Raw genomic sequence first — 16,637 nt, forward strand, 5'->3', positions numbered from 1 at the left:
GTTTCGTAGCATTTTCAATACTCGCTTTAATATTGGTTTTGGTAGTCCACGACAGGATGTTTGCTCAACATGCTTGCAACTTGGCGAGACAATAAAAGCAGAACAATCAAAAACGAAAAAACAGGAGCTTATAACACAACATCGTATTTATACATTAAGGGCTAAAACATTTTATCGTTTGCTAGGAGAAGAAAATGAAAATACGGTAACAGTGTCCTTGGATTGCCAAATAAATCTACTCCCAAAAATTTCCAATCAGGCAACATACTATTCACGTCAGTTATACTTTTATAATTTTACAGTTGTCATAGGCTCATCTCATTCGCCACTAAATATTCAAACAGTAAGATCTTATATTTGGACAGAAAATCAGTCGGGTAACGGTTCAAATCAGATTTGGTCTAGCGTATATCACTGCCTAAGTACCATTTTATAGATGGTTGCGGAGAACAAAGTAAAAATGGCACAGTACTGTACAAAGTGGATTAACGAAGGTTCACCTTACTTCACTGAGCTTAGATCACTGGGCATTCATTCCTACCTTCGGACCACATATTTGCCCTTACAGAAAAACAAATCAGAAAAATAGAAAAAATTGTAGATTCTACACAATATGTAGACATAATGCAACAACATGCGACTATACAGTGATGAGCGCACTAATAACCGGCAAAATAACGCAAAAGGTGGAAAACATATTAAGTTGTGAGATAAAAAGGGATGAACCTAGTAGAGGTGTTAAATTTAGCGATAGCACAGTATAAAGAAGGACAGTAAAACCTCTTCCATGTCGGCACTTCGATCTCAAGAAGTAATACCGGCAGTACGCAATTGGTAATTTACCAGTGGTGGATGCGGCTTTTCCCTGTTAAAACCTGTACGTTTATATGCGAGAGTGGGGCAAAAGCGACTGGGAACATTGCGCGGTCGCCATGCGCAACTAAAGATTTTACTTCCAATTTTTCGGAGTGGTTCTACTGTCCCTCTTTATACTGTGGCGATAGTAACTTAAAAATTGACATTATACGTTTGTTCCTGCAAAGAATCACAAACTAGTTCATGACAGTTTCTGACTGCTGCACAATACGCATGTGCGAATTCAACCAGCCGAGAACTAGTTTGTGATTTTTGTTGGAAAAATATTCTACCGAGCTGGCAAGTTGCCTAAGAGCAGTGCCCAGAGAAAAGAAAAGAAAGAAGAAGTAAGCATTCTGGAAAACGAGGGAAACGAAAACTTTAACCTTACTACTTTACCACAACACGAGCAACGAGCACGAATTATTCAATCTACTTTAAAATCGAACACACTGATGAAGGTAAATCTTTATAATTATTATCATGCAGTTACCTATAATAAATACTAATTTGTTTTAGAAATGGAAGAAATTATTATTTATCATGAAAACGATGTTCAGGAGGCCAGCGCGATCGTTAAAACTGTAGACTATGTGGTCTGGACAACCAATCAGACTAAAGTTTTAATATATTTGTATAGGAAATATAAACCAAAGGTTGGAACTCTCCAAATAAGAAATTTGAAGAAATTATGGGAGCTAATAGCCAACGAAATCAATAAAAATTTACTTTTAAATGTATCCCCATCGCATTCCGAGAATAAATGGCGCGTATTAGAAAGGGGATATAAAAAGTTTATAGACAATCAAAATAAAACAGGTAGAGGTCGGAAATTTTTCGAGTTCAAGGATGAAATAGACAGCATATTTAAAAAAAGAGGAAATGTTCATCCCGAAATTCTTGCATCTACTTCAAAAGTTATTAAAAGAAGACTGGAACTGAAAAAGTGGAGAATACTGAGAGTTCAGTGCCAGTAATCCACACCACTACATCTGCGGCCAACACCAACACCAATAGCAAGCATTCAATATTAAATCGCAACAGAATTTTGGAGAATATGAGAGTGGAGAGAGCGAAATATTATAAGGAGCGGCTAACTATCGAAAGGGAGAAGCTAGAAGTACATGGAGAAAAACTGCAAGAATTAAAAAAGCGAAATTTATTACTGGAGAAACAAAACAGTTTACTCGAATACCAAAAAGAACATGGTGAAAATGTAAAACATTAATTTATTTATGGTATGGTCTTCTTAATAAATGTTTTGTTACTTTAAGTCATAGATAATATTAAAAAATAAAAATTTTCGATCAATATCATGCTAACTACTCCATCGCATGGAAATCAAGACGTTGCATTGGTGGGTAAAAATATTTTACTACCTTTTAGACGCACCGAAGTAAACAGCTATATTTCATATAAGGAGACTCTGAAAAAAAAAATACCTCAAGTGCTAAGCCTATGGCTGCATTACAGTTCCTAGCATTACATTGAACTAGCTGATAACTTGATTAGCACTTTTCCTTTCAGAAAAAAGTCTGGACCTCCATCAAACTCAACTTTGAATGCTGGTTCACACTTACCCACCAAAGGAACTTATAGGCGCTGTGACCTTTGTGCTTCATCTTAAAGGAAAAAAACGCGCAGCAAGTTTGTAACGTTGCTCTATGCAAAGACTGCTTTGCACCCTACCATAGTAGATAGAAAGTTCTTAGATAACAAATTTAAAATATTCCTGTATTTAGTTTTTTTTTATATTTTCAAAATAAAGTATTTTTTTATAAATTTTTGTAATTGTTTTTACCGGTCGCTATATATACCATTGCCCGCCAAGTATTAGTTATTTGTCAAAATTCACACTGGTAGCTATATATACCACCCTTTACGGCACTTCTATTTTTTTTAAATAAAATAAAAAAAAAATTAAACATTTTTTGTCTTACTAATGATGCATAATGAACTACTTTTACTATTCAAAAGTATAGTTTTACAAAAACAATAGTTCTGCCCGTTATAGCGTTAAGATGGTATAACTGCCTAAATTTTTGTTTGAAGACTCTTATGCAATGCTCCACTAAGTACCGGTTAGCACACATTTTTGAAATATAATTTATTTGGGCCTTATTTAACTGGCCCCGGTCTCTAAAGGGTGTTAATCAATTGGGCAATACCGGATATCCACTGTCTCCTAATATATAATAATTTCCACATTTTTCTTGTAGAGTCTGAGACAATGGAGAGGTGCGGAATACTTCTACTATCATGTACAGAGCCCGGGTAACCAATAAATATGTCTCTGATTTGTAATTGATGGTCACATACCAATTGTAACTAAAACATAACATAGAATAAATACATTTTATTACTGTACAGTAAAGAAAATTACCTGAATCGAATAAAATCCTTTTCTATTTATGTAAGAATCTGGATCATCCTTTGGTTTGTCAATCTTGATATGTGTACCATCAATAATCCCAATTATACCTGGGAAACGATTCGTACGAAAGACATTCTCAATTTGAACTTTTTCTTCATCGGTTGGCCATTTTATTATGTGACTTGAGCAGTAGCTCAAATAGTAAATTACTTTTCGCATCACTCTATACAATGAACTTATTGTTACGTTAAAGCAGTCTGCAACATATCTAAAACTAGCCGTTTGATGGCGACTTATTCGGAAATACTCCTTAAATTCCATTTCAGTGTATTGGGAAACAGTTGTTTCAAAATAGTTTCTATTTTTAGGACAAATTCTATCTGCCAATAAAATTTCTTTTAAGTCATCCCTGGAGTCGCTCATAGAGGATAATGACGAATATTCACTGTCACTCATTGTTTCACAAATTATAACAAAAGTATAAAACACTAAAATACAATATGTACTTAAATCAACAAAATAACAAAAACAAAGGTAAAGGTACCTAGTTGATATAAATAGTTATTTAGTGTGAAGTGTGAGCACATGTGAGTAAATCAAAATTAGACTAATTGCGCATGTCCGTGATTACCAGTTTGAGAAAAGTTCGGAAACTTTTCAAACTGTCAGAAACAAATCTCAAACTGATTAAATATTTCATGGAACAGTGTACTTTGTTGATTAGTAATCAGAGAAAATCTTGTTGGAACGGCGAAATTATTATTGCGAAATTATCATTGCGCATGCGTCTGACAATCGGTGACAGTTGGAAACTTCTGTAGGAACAAACTTTATATTGATTGTTTCCCACCTTTAGACGTATAGGACGAGTTTGAGAAAGGCCGCTGTCGCAGTGACAGTTTTAGTTGACATACTCCTCTGATACGTCTAAAGGTGGGAAATAATCAATATAATGTCAGCGTTTATGTTACTATCGCTAATTTTAACACCTCGACTAGTTTTATTTCTTTTTATCTCAGAATTTAATATGTTTTCTATCTTTGGCGCTATTTTGCCGGTTATATTATTAGCGCGCTCATTACTGTATATCGGTTAATGCCAGATATTCCTGTTTATGACGAAACAGCATTGTAAAGAGTTTCTCAAATTAACACAAGCCTGGAATTTTCAAATTAAGAAATGCAAAAGAATTATAAGTACAACAGTAAGAGCCTGGAAAACGTTTAACTGAGATGAAATTACAGCAGTTAACACAGAACCACTGCCAATGTCAATAAAATAAAAGATGTCAAAACTTTGCTTACGAAACACGAAAATGGCAAAATTTTGAAGAATTAAAATTCTTTAAGAGCGTACTGTTTAGTAATAAAACCCCAGATCAATCTGGAAATGAACCTGGTTTTGAAAAGAATGCATAAGATTTCATATATATAGGAGACGCAGAAATCGAAGAAGTATTAGATTTTGCTTAAAATTTATGTCATCTTTTTTTATATTTCTTATATTTTCTTTAGCTTATTAAGTTGGTATATTCGATTTGGTGTTTATAATTTGGAGCATATAATAATTCTTTATTCTTTATTATTTCATATTGTGTTTTACTGAATTTTGTTAATATTTTATCCATTAATAAAAATTATTTTTAACATGACTTTTAAACCTTAATTCGCTTCTGTAAACAATATAAAAACATTTTAAATCAACTTCCGATGTCAAGTAATATACGGGTGTAACAAAAATACAGGTCATAAATTTAATTACATATTCTGGGACCAAAAATAGTTCGATTGAACCTAACTTACCTTAGTACAAATGTGCACATAAAAAAAGTTACAGCCCTTTGAAGTTACAAAATGAAAATCGATTATTTCTAATATATCGAAAACTATTAGATATTTTTTATTGAAAATGAACACGTGGCATTCTTATGGCAGTAGTTTCTTAAGAAAAAATTATAGTGACATTTGGACACCCCTTAAAAAATTTATGGGGGTTTTGTTCGTTTAAACCCCTCCAAACTTTTGTTTACGTTCCAATTTAATTATTATTGTAGTACCATTAGTTAAACACAATGTTTTAAAAACGTTTTTGCCTCTTAGTACTTTTTCGAAAAGTCAGTTTTTATCGAGATATTTTGAAGATTTGGTAAATCCACCACATATTTGTATATGGTTAAGTACGATTATGAAGACTTGGTAATAACATGAAAATTTATTTATGATTTCCATTTTTAGGTATATTTTGAACCATATTAAAAAAGAAGCCACATCTGGATAAAAGGCGAATTATCGGAAAAATACAAAGAGGCAAAAAAGTTTTAAAAACACTGTGTTTAACTAATGGTACCGCAGTAATAGTTTAATTGGAACGTACACAAACATTTGGGGGGTTTAAAGGCCCAAAACCCCCATAAATTTTGTATGTAATCATTTTTAAAAATAAGCCGCATCTCGAGAAAAACTGCCTTATCGAAAAAATACTAGGAGGCAAAAAAGTTTTGAAAACATTGAATTTAACTAATGGTACCAAAATAATAATTTAATTAGCACGTACACCAAAGTTTGGGGGGTTTAAGGGAACAAAACCCCATAAAGTTTTTAGGGGGTGCACAAATGTCACTATAATTTTTCTTTAAGATGTTCCTGCCATAAGAATGTCACATCTCTATTTTCAATAAAAAATCTCTAATAGTTTTCGAAATATTCGAGACAATCGATTTTCATTTTGTAACTTCAAAGGGCTGTAACTTTTTTGTGTGCATATTTGTACTAAGGTAAGTTAGGTTCATTCGAACTATTTTTGGTCCCAGAATATGTACTTTAATTTATGACCTGTATTTTTGTTACACCCTGTATATTTTAAACATTAATAATCATTTTAAAACAAAATCTAATATGTCCAAAATATAATTTGCAATTTTGGATTAATCATTTGTGTTACTTTACTAAAATCGCTTTAAAACAAGGTGGAACATAGCAGAAGTAGTAAAATAATAAAGAGGAGGTTTGTAAGCAATGTTATTTGCTTAACACGTTCAATGCCAATAACGCGCTGGCGCGTCGATACATGACTTTAGCTAGGTGCCGACGACGCTCTCGCGCGTTCAGACTTTCATCGATTATTATCTTGGATTATTTCACTGGCGCTACAACAGGGCTTTTTATATTTTAAAGGCAGGTAACTAGAGGTATCAATTCTCTAATTTTGTTCTTGGTTTTTCGATTTACGACTTTTTGTCCCGATAGGATGTGTATATCTGTTGGCTTTGTATTAAGTGTAAATATCAGTAATAGCACATATAATTCTGCAAATGCTTATTAATTTATCGGATTACTAACCGTGTAAAAATTAAACATTCCCAGATTTCGGTATTTCCCCTATTTTCTAGAGTCGCTAATCGTAAAGCTTGGTAATACCCGGATAATTTCGGTGTTTCCCCTAAATGTTATTTGAGTTCTTTTACATCTCCTTTGGTTATTTTATATTTGAATGGCATAGGGTAAGCATACGGAAGTGCAAAAATGAATAACACTGACGATATTTTACAAAGTGGCTCAAATTCAAATAAAAAAATAAAATTAGATATGAAAAAAAAATTAACAGAGGAAGAACTTTTGAGATTATTAGAAACAAGCGATGAAGAATTTAGTGACTTTCTTGATTCAGACAGTGAATATTTACCAGAATCTGAGGATGAAATTGAAAATACTTTACCTACAGCACTTATTGAGGATACGGAAGATACGGTATGTTACAAAATTAAATGCAAATATTAACTTTTTATTAAAACATATTATTTAATTGTAGCCTAATCTACTCGTTGATGTTGATGAAAGCGATAAATGGAAAGAAAATTTTGATGGTATGAAAAATTTTCCTTTTTTAAAACACCAAGAGTTACTAGTAAAAGTTTGCGATAATAATCCAGTTGACTTTTTTCGGATGCTACTTACAGATGAATGTTTGCAGCAAGTATGTGATGAGACAAACAGGTATGCCGAGCACATTTTCTTATCTAATGCAGGGGCGACACATTCTAGGATTTTCGATTGGAAAATTTTGACTTCCGAAGAACTGCTAGTCTTTTTAGGATTAGTTCTACACATGGGTCATATTTCGTTGCCTAGGATTGAGGATTATTGGAAAAAGAAAGATCCTCTTTTTGCTAATGTAATTTTTTCCACTTTTATGGGCCGGAACAGATTTATGGTCATAATGCGATGTTTGCATTTTAATAATAATCCAGAAGAGGGAGAACAAGTACCTGAAGACAGAATTTATAAAATTAGACCGATGATAAACTTTTTCAATAAGAGAATGGAAGAAGTTTATTATCCTGATCGTAATTTGAGCTTAGATGAGTCAATGGTATTACACAGAGGACGACTTAATTTTAGACAATACTTAAAAAACAAAAAACATAAATATGGGATTAAGTTGTATATGTTGACCGAACCAAATGGTCTAATTTTAAAATTTTTAGTTTATTCTGGAATGTTTGACGATTCAGGTGGAAAAGGACATGTTAATAAAGTGGTTTTGCACATTTTAGAAGGGAAACTAAATGTAGGCCATTGCGTTTACATGGACAATTTTTACAACAGCTTTGATTTAGCTAAAAATTTACTTGAATTTTCCACTTACTGCACAGGAACTCTTAGAATTGACCGTAAAAATAATCCGGCAGAAGTAAGGCAAGAAAAACTTGCTAAAGGTGCAACAATTGCCCGTTGCCGAAAAGGGGTATTAGTTGGCAAATGAAAGGATAAAAGGGACGTTTACTATATAACAACAGAATGTCAAAACACTTTACAAGAAGTTACAACAAGAAGAGGTCAACATGTAATAAAACCAGAGCCTATTATCAGATATAATAAAAATATGTCTGGTATTGACCGGCAAGACCAGATGCTTGCCTATTATTCGAGTCAACGAAAAACTGTACGATGGCCAACAAAAATATTTATACATGTTATACAGATGATGGCTATAAATGCCCACATACTATACAACAAGTACTCTGGAAAAAAGATTGGTCTTTACGAATTTCGTTTACAACTCGTTAGATCCCTTTTAAAAGTTATTAATTCTGAAGCCAAACTTGTTCCAAAAGATCATTCAGTAACAAAACGAGAGGTAAAGGATGTAAAGGGAAAAGTTATGAGAAAACGCTGTAAAACTTGCAGTCAACAAAATATTCGTAAAGATACAATTTACGAATGCAAAGCCTGTCCCGATACCCCTGGATTTTGTCTGGATTGCTGTCAAATATCCCACAAAGTTTAATGTTGTTTTATTTACTTATAATTTATGTTATTTTTTATTTCTTGTTTTGTTTTGTATTAGTAAATAAATGTTCCTACTGATTTTTATCAATATTATTTACAAAACGCACCAGCGCGTCGAACGGCGTATGTATACAAATACTAGAGTCGAGCGCCACTGACGCTCTGGCGCGTTCACCACCAACCCCTCTTGTATATATGTGCATTTAGTTTAAAAATACTTACTTTATTCGGACTTTTCCAGAAACTAATAAATAAACGTCTTTGTATCAAAAACAGTAAGCGGCTCCTGGTGAAAGCCTACCCAGAATGGACCGGCAGTTAACGTGTTAAAAGAGGAAATAGCCCATTATCTCAGTTTCACTTGTTGGGAACGGAAGACCTGCAGTTCAACAATAATCACATCTTCTTATAAATTCAAGTTGATCGAATCTAAAAAGCTAAAGAAGCCACGAAAACTGAACAGCAAGAACGTGCTCAAGGTTTCAAAAGCAACCGTGGCAGAAGAGGTTTTGCGGCAATAGGACCTTCTAGAGGAGGAAAGACTAAAGAAACGTCAAAATTTTGAGACAAATATAAAAGAATCAGTCACCGAATATGTCTCTTCTGGTCAGTGTCTCTTCTGGAACATCTGAATTGCACATTATTATGGGAATGTCACCATCGAAAAAGGATGACGCTTTGTGCAGGTTTTCTGACAGAAAATATTCGGAAGATTGTAAAGGGGAACTTTGGGTCTTGTGCACTATGTGTTCGTTGTGGGCACTTGTGGATTGTGCTGGGGCTGATAAGGATGGTTGACGTTTTAGGTATAATATTGGAAAATAAAACTTCTGAAATTGTTGCAATATCCATATATTTAGAAAAGAGATCATGTTTTCGCCTATTTAATAGGTTTTTCCAATTATTGGTACAACTTTATTCATAATTTTTAAGGGGTTCCACTTTTAGCAACTATTTTCCGAACTCACCAAACGCAGGATTTTGGAAAATGCATATTTTTTATAATAATTTTTAATTATTATTAATAAAAGTTTTATATAAATGATTCATAATATTATAAAGTAAATGGTATGTACTTTTAAAATGTTTTTGCTATTTTTTATACACATGAATTGAAAAATAAAATGGGGTTCCGGTTTTAGGCATTTCTCTTTATAAATTAGCTTATTTGATAAAACAACATAAAATTTCAAATTGTAGTTTTGTATGAAAATATTTTTGTTTTCATTCTAGGACAAGAACTTACAAAGCAGTGGAAGAGTTTAAGGGATAGTTATTCGAAACAAATAAGGTCCTTAAAACCGACTAGAGGTCAAAGCGCAAAGCAAAAGTTGCATAAATGGCAATGGGTAAACCAAATTGAGTTTTTCCGACCTTTTTTATCATTTGCAAAAACCACGTCGAATATAGTAGATGTGCCAGATTCAGAAAATACTGACAGTGAATCTATCAACGCTAATATTCAGACTTATGAAGTGTCACAGTCATCCGTCAGTAGCAGAAGTGTGCAGAATGATGAGTTAACATATCAAGATAGCGACGCTTCTATGAAAGCGGCAGAACCTTTGTTGCCTCGTGAAAATCAAGAAAATAATCGAAGACCCCATCCTAATAAACGCAAGAAATGCCACTAAGAGAGTAATTTCCTATCTAAAAAAAGACTTTCTTCAGAGAATAATAAGAAATCTGATGCTATTGATTTGATTTTTTCGGGATATGCGACAACAATCAAAATGTTTTCACCACGAATGCAAATAAATGCAAAATTTAAATTTTTCCAATTAATGGCCAACTTTGATTTATTTCTAACTTAACTTGGATTATTCTTGTTTGCATTTGCAACGTGTTTCTTCTTAGGCTGTAAAGGGCAAAGCTTGCTTAGGCAAAGGGCTGTAACTTTTTTGTGTGCATATTTGTACTAAGGTAAGTTAGGTTCATTCGAACTATTTTTGGTCCCAGAATATGTTCTTTAATTTATGACCTGTATTTTTGTTACACCCTGTATATTTTAAACATTAATAAGTCTATCATTTTAAAACAAAATCTAATATGTCCAAAATATAATTTGCAATTTTGGATTAATCATTTGTGTTACTTTACTAAAATCGCTTTAAAACAAGGTGGAACATAGCAGAAGTAGTAAAATAATAAAGAAGAGGTTTGTAAGCAATGTTATTTGCTTAAAAGAGGAAATAGCCCATTATCTCAGTTTCACTTGTTGGGAACGGAAGACCTGCAGTTCAACAATAATCACATCTTCTTATAAATTCAAGTTGATCGAATCTAAAAAGCTAAAGAAGTCACGAAAACTGAACAGCAAGAACGTGCTCAAGGTTTCAAAAGCAACCGTGGCAGAAGAGGTTTTGCGGCAATAGGACCTTCTAGAGGAGGAAAGACTAAAGAAACGTCAAAATTTTGAGACAAATATAAAAGAATCAGACACCGAATATGTCTCTTCTGGTCAGTGTCTCTTCTGGAACATCTGAATTGCACATTATTATGGGAATGTCACCATCGAAAAAGGATGACGCTTTGTGCAGGTTTTCTGACAGAAAATATTCGGAAGATTGTAAAGGGGAACTTTGGGTCTTGTGCACTATGTGTTCGTTGTGGGCACATGTGGATTGTGCTGGGGCTGATAAGGATGGTTGACGTTTTAGGTATAATATTGGAAAATAAAACTTCTGAAATTGCTGCAATATCCATATATTTAGAAAAGAGATCATGTTTTCGCCTATTTAATAGGTTTTTCCAATTATTGGTACAACTTTATTCATAATTTTTAAGGGGTTCCACTTTTAGCAACTATTTTCCGAACTCACCAAACGCAGGATTTTGGAAAATGCATATTTTTTATAATAATTTTTAATTATTATTAATAAAAGTTTTATATAAATGATTCATAATATTATTATTTTTTATACACATGAATTGAAAAATAAAATGGGGTTCCGGTTTTAGGCATTTCTCTTTATAATTTAGCTTATTTGATAAAACAACATAAAATTTCAAATTGTAGTTTTGTATGAAAATATTTTTGTTTTCATTCTAGGACAAGAACTTACAAAGCAGTGGAAGAGTTTAAGGGATAGTTATTCGAAACAAATAAGGTCCTTAAAACCGACTAGAGGTCAAAGCGCAAAGCAAAAGTTGCATAAATGGCAATGGGTAAACCAAATTGAGTTTTTCCGACCTTTTTTATCATTTGCAAAAACCACGTCGAATATAGTAGATGTGCCAGATTCAGAAAATACTGACAGTGAATCTATCAACGCTAATATTCAGACTTATGAAGTGTCACAGTCATCCGTCAGTAGCAGAAGTGTGCAGAATGATGAGTTAACATATCAAGATAGCGACGCTTCTATGAAAGCGGCAGAACCTTTGTTGCCTCGTGAAAATCAAGAAAATAATCGAAGACCCCATCCTAATAAACGCAAGAAATACCACTAAGAGAGTAATTTCCTATCTAAAAAAAGACTTTCTTCAGAGAATAATAAGAAATCTGATGCTATTGATTTGATTTTTTCGGGATATGCGACAACAATCAAAATGTTTTCACCACGAATGCAAATAAATGCAAAATTTAAATTTGTCCAATTAATGGCCAACTTTGATATATTTCTAACTTAACTTGGCTTATTCCTGTTTGCATTTGCAACGTGTTTCTTCTTCTTCAGGCGCCATCTCCGCTACAGAGGTTGGCAATCATCTTAGCTATTTTAATGTTTGAGGCAGCAGTTCTAAATAGTTGTTTTGAGCTGCATCCAAACCATTCTCTCAGGTTCTTCAGCCATGAAATTCGTCTTCTTGCGATGCTTTGTTCTGCCGTATATCTTTCGTTTCATTATGAGTCGTAGGATGCTATACTTCTCGCTACGCATCACGTCTGAGATACTGCAGTTTTCTTTCTTTAAAATTCTAAGCAACGTGTTTACAATGTATTAATTTGTTTTTGTTCGGCTGTTAGTAGTGTTAGCTTGTTCTTGTATTTTTTTTAATCTTTTTTTGTATTTCGTACCATTATGACGATTATTTGCACATATTGCAAAAAAGAGTACCAGCATCGTGATGCGTTATTAAAACATATTCGCTAAAAGCATAACATTTCGACTACTAAAATACTGTTATGTTTTTACTGTTCTGAGGAATTTCGGTCGAAAACCAAACTGATTAGTCATTTAAAATTCATAAAAGTGATCTACATACACGAAAAGACTAGCTTAAGTGTCCTTTATGTTTACATGTTAGCAAAACCTATAAGTCTCTACGAAAACATTTGGAAGATATCCATCAAGAATCAATTGAATGCCAAGAGCTCCAATTTAATAATATACAACGTAAGTACCTTAATTAAATCTAATTTACAAAGTACAGCAAATAGAAATCTGCATGAGTGTTTTAGTTTTGGTGTTCTAAGGCAGGCCGCACATCAAAGAAACATTAAACGTAAATTACGTTTCATGGAAATAAACCACTGCTAAATAAATATATGTCCGGCCATTTATGAAACTCTCCGAAAATAAAAATGTGTCATGAGCATGAATCACACTCGTTTCATTGGTAGGCGGACTTTGAGATTTGTTTAGCAATGTTTTCTTTTCATGAAAGATGTTTTTCGTTTCATGTTTCATGTTTTTCGTTTCATGTTTCTTTGGTGTGCGGCTTGGCTTAAGAGTATATGTAATTTGCTAATCAACCAGTTACAATTTTGATTTTAGAATTTGAAGATTAGAAAAAACGAATTGAAAATGAACAGCAATCAATGTATATACAGTATTCTTCTGAAAAACCTTTAAAAGATGGTAAAAGGGTTTATTATACAGGGTGTTTTGTAAAGAATCGGCCATAGCTTAACCTTAGATACCGTAGCTTAAAATAGGTCGATTCAAGCTAAGTTACCTTGGTACGAAAGTTGATAATAACCGAAATACAGGGTGTCAAAGTTAAACTTTTATTTTATTTATTTTTTAATATTTCCTGACAGGCATGGGATAACAATACGAAATTTGGTAAGCAGGGGTTTTTTGGGATGAGAAATCTAAATTCGTCACCAAAAATGATGTATTGCCCATAGGGCATACGTCTTTGAGCGCTCATTTAATACGTTCAATTTTTTTTATTCCCCACTCTATATACTTTTTGAATAAAAAATTTTATTCTCTTAATATTTTTACTTTAAAAAGGTACTACATTCATCTCGCTAAACTCAACTGTTTTTGAGATAAACGTATTTTAAATATGCGACACCACATAATTTTTTGCATATCATTGTAGTTAGACACGAAAAATAAACTTGAAACCATAATAATTGTTCCAGTTCTCATATTTGTCATTGCATGACAAATTCCATTTGAAGAAATTTGCGATACATTTTTGTAAATTTTTATGGTTTTAAGCTATTTTTCGGGTGTAACTAAAATAATAGTATGCAAAAAATTATGCCGACTCGCAGATGATGAGGCAAAAAGCGTTTATCTCGAAAACGGTTGAGTTTAGCTAGATAAATGTATGTAGTGTAACCTTTTTAAGTAAATATTAAGAGAATAAAAGTTTTGATTCAAAAAGTATGTGGAGTGGGTAATAAAAAAAATTGAACCTATTAAATGAGCGCTGAAAGACGTATGTGGCCCCGTCTGGGTCATACATCATTTTTGGTGAAGAATTTAGATTTCTCGTCCCAAAAAACCCCCTCTTACCAAAATTCGTGTTATTATTCCATGCCTATTTTAATCTCCATACGTATTATTCCTATTTTAATCTCAGGAATCTAAGGTTAAGCTATGGCCCATTCTTTACCAAACACCCTGTGTTTTGAAATAATACTATCACAACATGACAATAGGACGTTCATATAGGACGTCCTAGACAGACAAAGAGAGAGACTGTAGTTACTATAGATGCTGGTTCTAAATTTAGTGTGAGGTTATCTACCTGTACCTGTAATCAAAGGTGAGAGGATTTCTAGAACTATGGTGCAAAAGAGTTTGTACGAAGGATACTAAATAATTTATTGTACAGAAACGCAAAAATCGAAAATAACAATACTCCCGACCAGAGGGACAAAGGCATAACTTATCCGGGGGAAAGAGAAAGTAGATAAACAAATAACATGGAAAGTGTCAATTGTGCAAAAAAATTAAAAAAAAAACAAAATTTACTCAGAATTGGTCGCTCTATCGATTTCCATAGTCATTTTGATTAAAAAAATTTCATCCCCTAGATGGGGTTGTTTTCACCCCCAGGGCAAAAGCGCTGTTCGGCATAGGGTAGATTTTGACAAAGTTTATAATTACTACAAAATCCAAATTCTCAAGGAAATCGACCTTGGTTCTCAAAATTCCACGAGAAAATGACTGTTCATCGGACTAATAGTATTCCTGATTTTTATGATCAGCTGAAAAGGTTCACGTTTGCTGTTCTTTCCCTTTTCAGTTCTACATATCCACATTAAAAAAAATGGACTTTGCGCTAAAAGTTTTGTAAAAAATACGGTGTTACAGGAAATAAAACCTTACAAAACGAAAGAAAATAGAAATTTCTACGATGATTAGAAACGAAGATATCGCTAAAAACCGAAAACCACGTTTTAATTTTTTGGGGGTTATAGATTGGGTTTAAAAATTTTTTGGTCGAAAACTTTTTGATGTACCTAGAACATGTGATTTTTTTATTTTTGGAATATCGCTAGGAGCATTTTTCACTATCTTAATCGACTAAACTCTTAAGTTTTATTATTTAGTGTAATAAAACTTAGCTGAACAAGCAGATGTGGCTCCCATTTTTTTTTTAAATTGTTGTATTGTTCATATTCGGCTCTTTGGCTAAAAAGTTTGCCGACCACTGGACTAGTGCAGCTTTCACCAGCAAGCTAGTGCCAAAGTACTCAGGACCATACATAGTAACATCTGTGATTTCACTAAAAGATTTAAAACCGTGGGAGGGGAAAGACGTCTCGACAGAAATCCAATCCCCACCAAAAGAAAACAGTATTTAAGCAGCAATAAGAGTACTCAGAATTTAGTTCGTCCACATCAAGCACGGAAGACATACTAGAAATTCCTGAGCAGATGACCCCTCTAGGAACGCCAGAGAGACCCGGACTGCCCGTGACACTAGGGAAAGACGCGGAACGGATGTTGAAGAGGTCCCATGAACTGTTTGGAGCGCCGCCATCCCAGCCAAGAAAGCCAAGGTACAGGATTACCTGCAACAATGGAAGGAGAATAATCATCAAAATACCGCGAAGGATAGATGAGATCAAACGGCTGTAGACGCAAAAAAGATATGTTATTTTTTTCTTGTTTCAAAGAGAAGGCGGCGTAATGATACGCCGCGAGCACGCACCGACAAAACCGTACGAGTTCCACAATCCGCGCAGATACCCCACTCATTTCCACTTCTCCGAAACAACACAGGCAGACGCCAGCGAACGGAGATTCTCCAGTCTTGAAGCGACAGCTCTGGGCTCCACTAACAGCCAAGCGTAGTGAGCGAGGTAGCGTAGTGAGCGGAGTATGTCGAAAACTACAAACAGTATGAACCTACAAAGCGTCAGCTATAATATTTTATGTAGAGTTGGCAACAGTGTATGAAAAACGTGTTTGTTGTTGTGTGTTTAGAGCTCCGAGTTGGTGTTAAAGATTTTTATTGATAAAAGTAAGTTTATTAGCAGTATTCACCAACATTTATTTTGGAAATTTTGGTAGCTATTGCAAAACTTTTGATATCATAATAAAGAGTGATAATCTTCTAGATATAGGGTATTCCACGGACATACGCCTGTTTTAGATTATTGCGACAACGAATATTTTACTGTGCAACTAGAAGTATGAAAGTAAATTGGTCTAATATTTATTCCAATAAAAAGGATCTATTGTTAGTTAGACGAATCGGATGAGTTTGAGACATGCCACTGTCACAGTGACAGTTTTAGTTGACATCTTCCTCTGATACGTCTAAAGGTGGGAAACAATCAATATAATGTCAATTTATATGTTACTTTCGCTAATTTTAACAACTCTACTAGTTTTATTTCTTTTGATTCCACAATTTAATGTTTTCCATCTTTTGCACTCTTCTGCTAGTTATTAGCGCGGTCATCACTGTATATCGCTGAC

General features: G+C 33.6%; 1 protein-coding gene across 1 annotated transcript; it reads left to right on the top strand.

Annotated features, from left to right (window-relative positions):
* The first annotated feature begins 1,376 nt into the window (after positions 1-1,376).
* Positions 1,377-1,832, top strand: LOC126891495 (uncharacterized). The gene has a single exon (XM_050660672.1). It carries the CDS (start codon positions 1,377-1,379, stop codon positions 1,830-1,832), a length of 456 nt encoding a protein of 151 aa, XP_050516629.1.
* The last annotated feature ends 14,805 nt before the right edge of the window (positions 1,833-16,637 follow it).

This window comes from Diabrotica virgifera, chromosome 9 (genome assembly GCF_917563875.1).
Source record: "Diabrotica virgifera virgifera chromosome 9, PGI_DIABVI_V3a".
Taxonomy (NCBI): domain Eukaryota; kingdom Metazoa; phylum Arthropoda; class Insecta; order Coleoptera; family Chrysomelidae; genus Diabrotica; species Diabrotica virgifera.

Excerpts from the sequence above, each read along its gene's own strand:
- LOC126891495 (XM_050660672.1), top strand. The coding sequence starts at position 1,377 with ATGGAAGAAATTATTATTTATCATGAAAACGATGTTCAGGAGGCCAGC.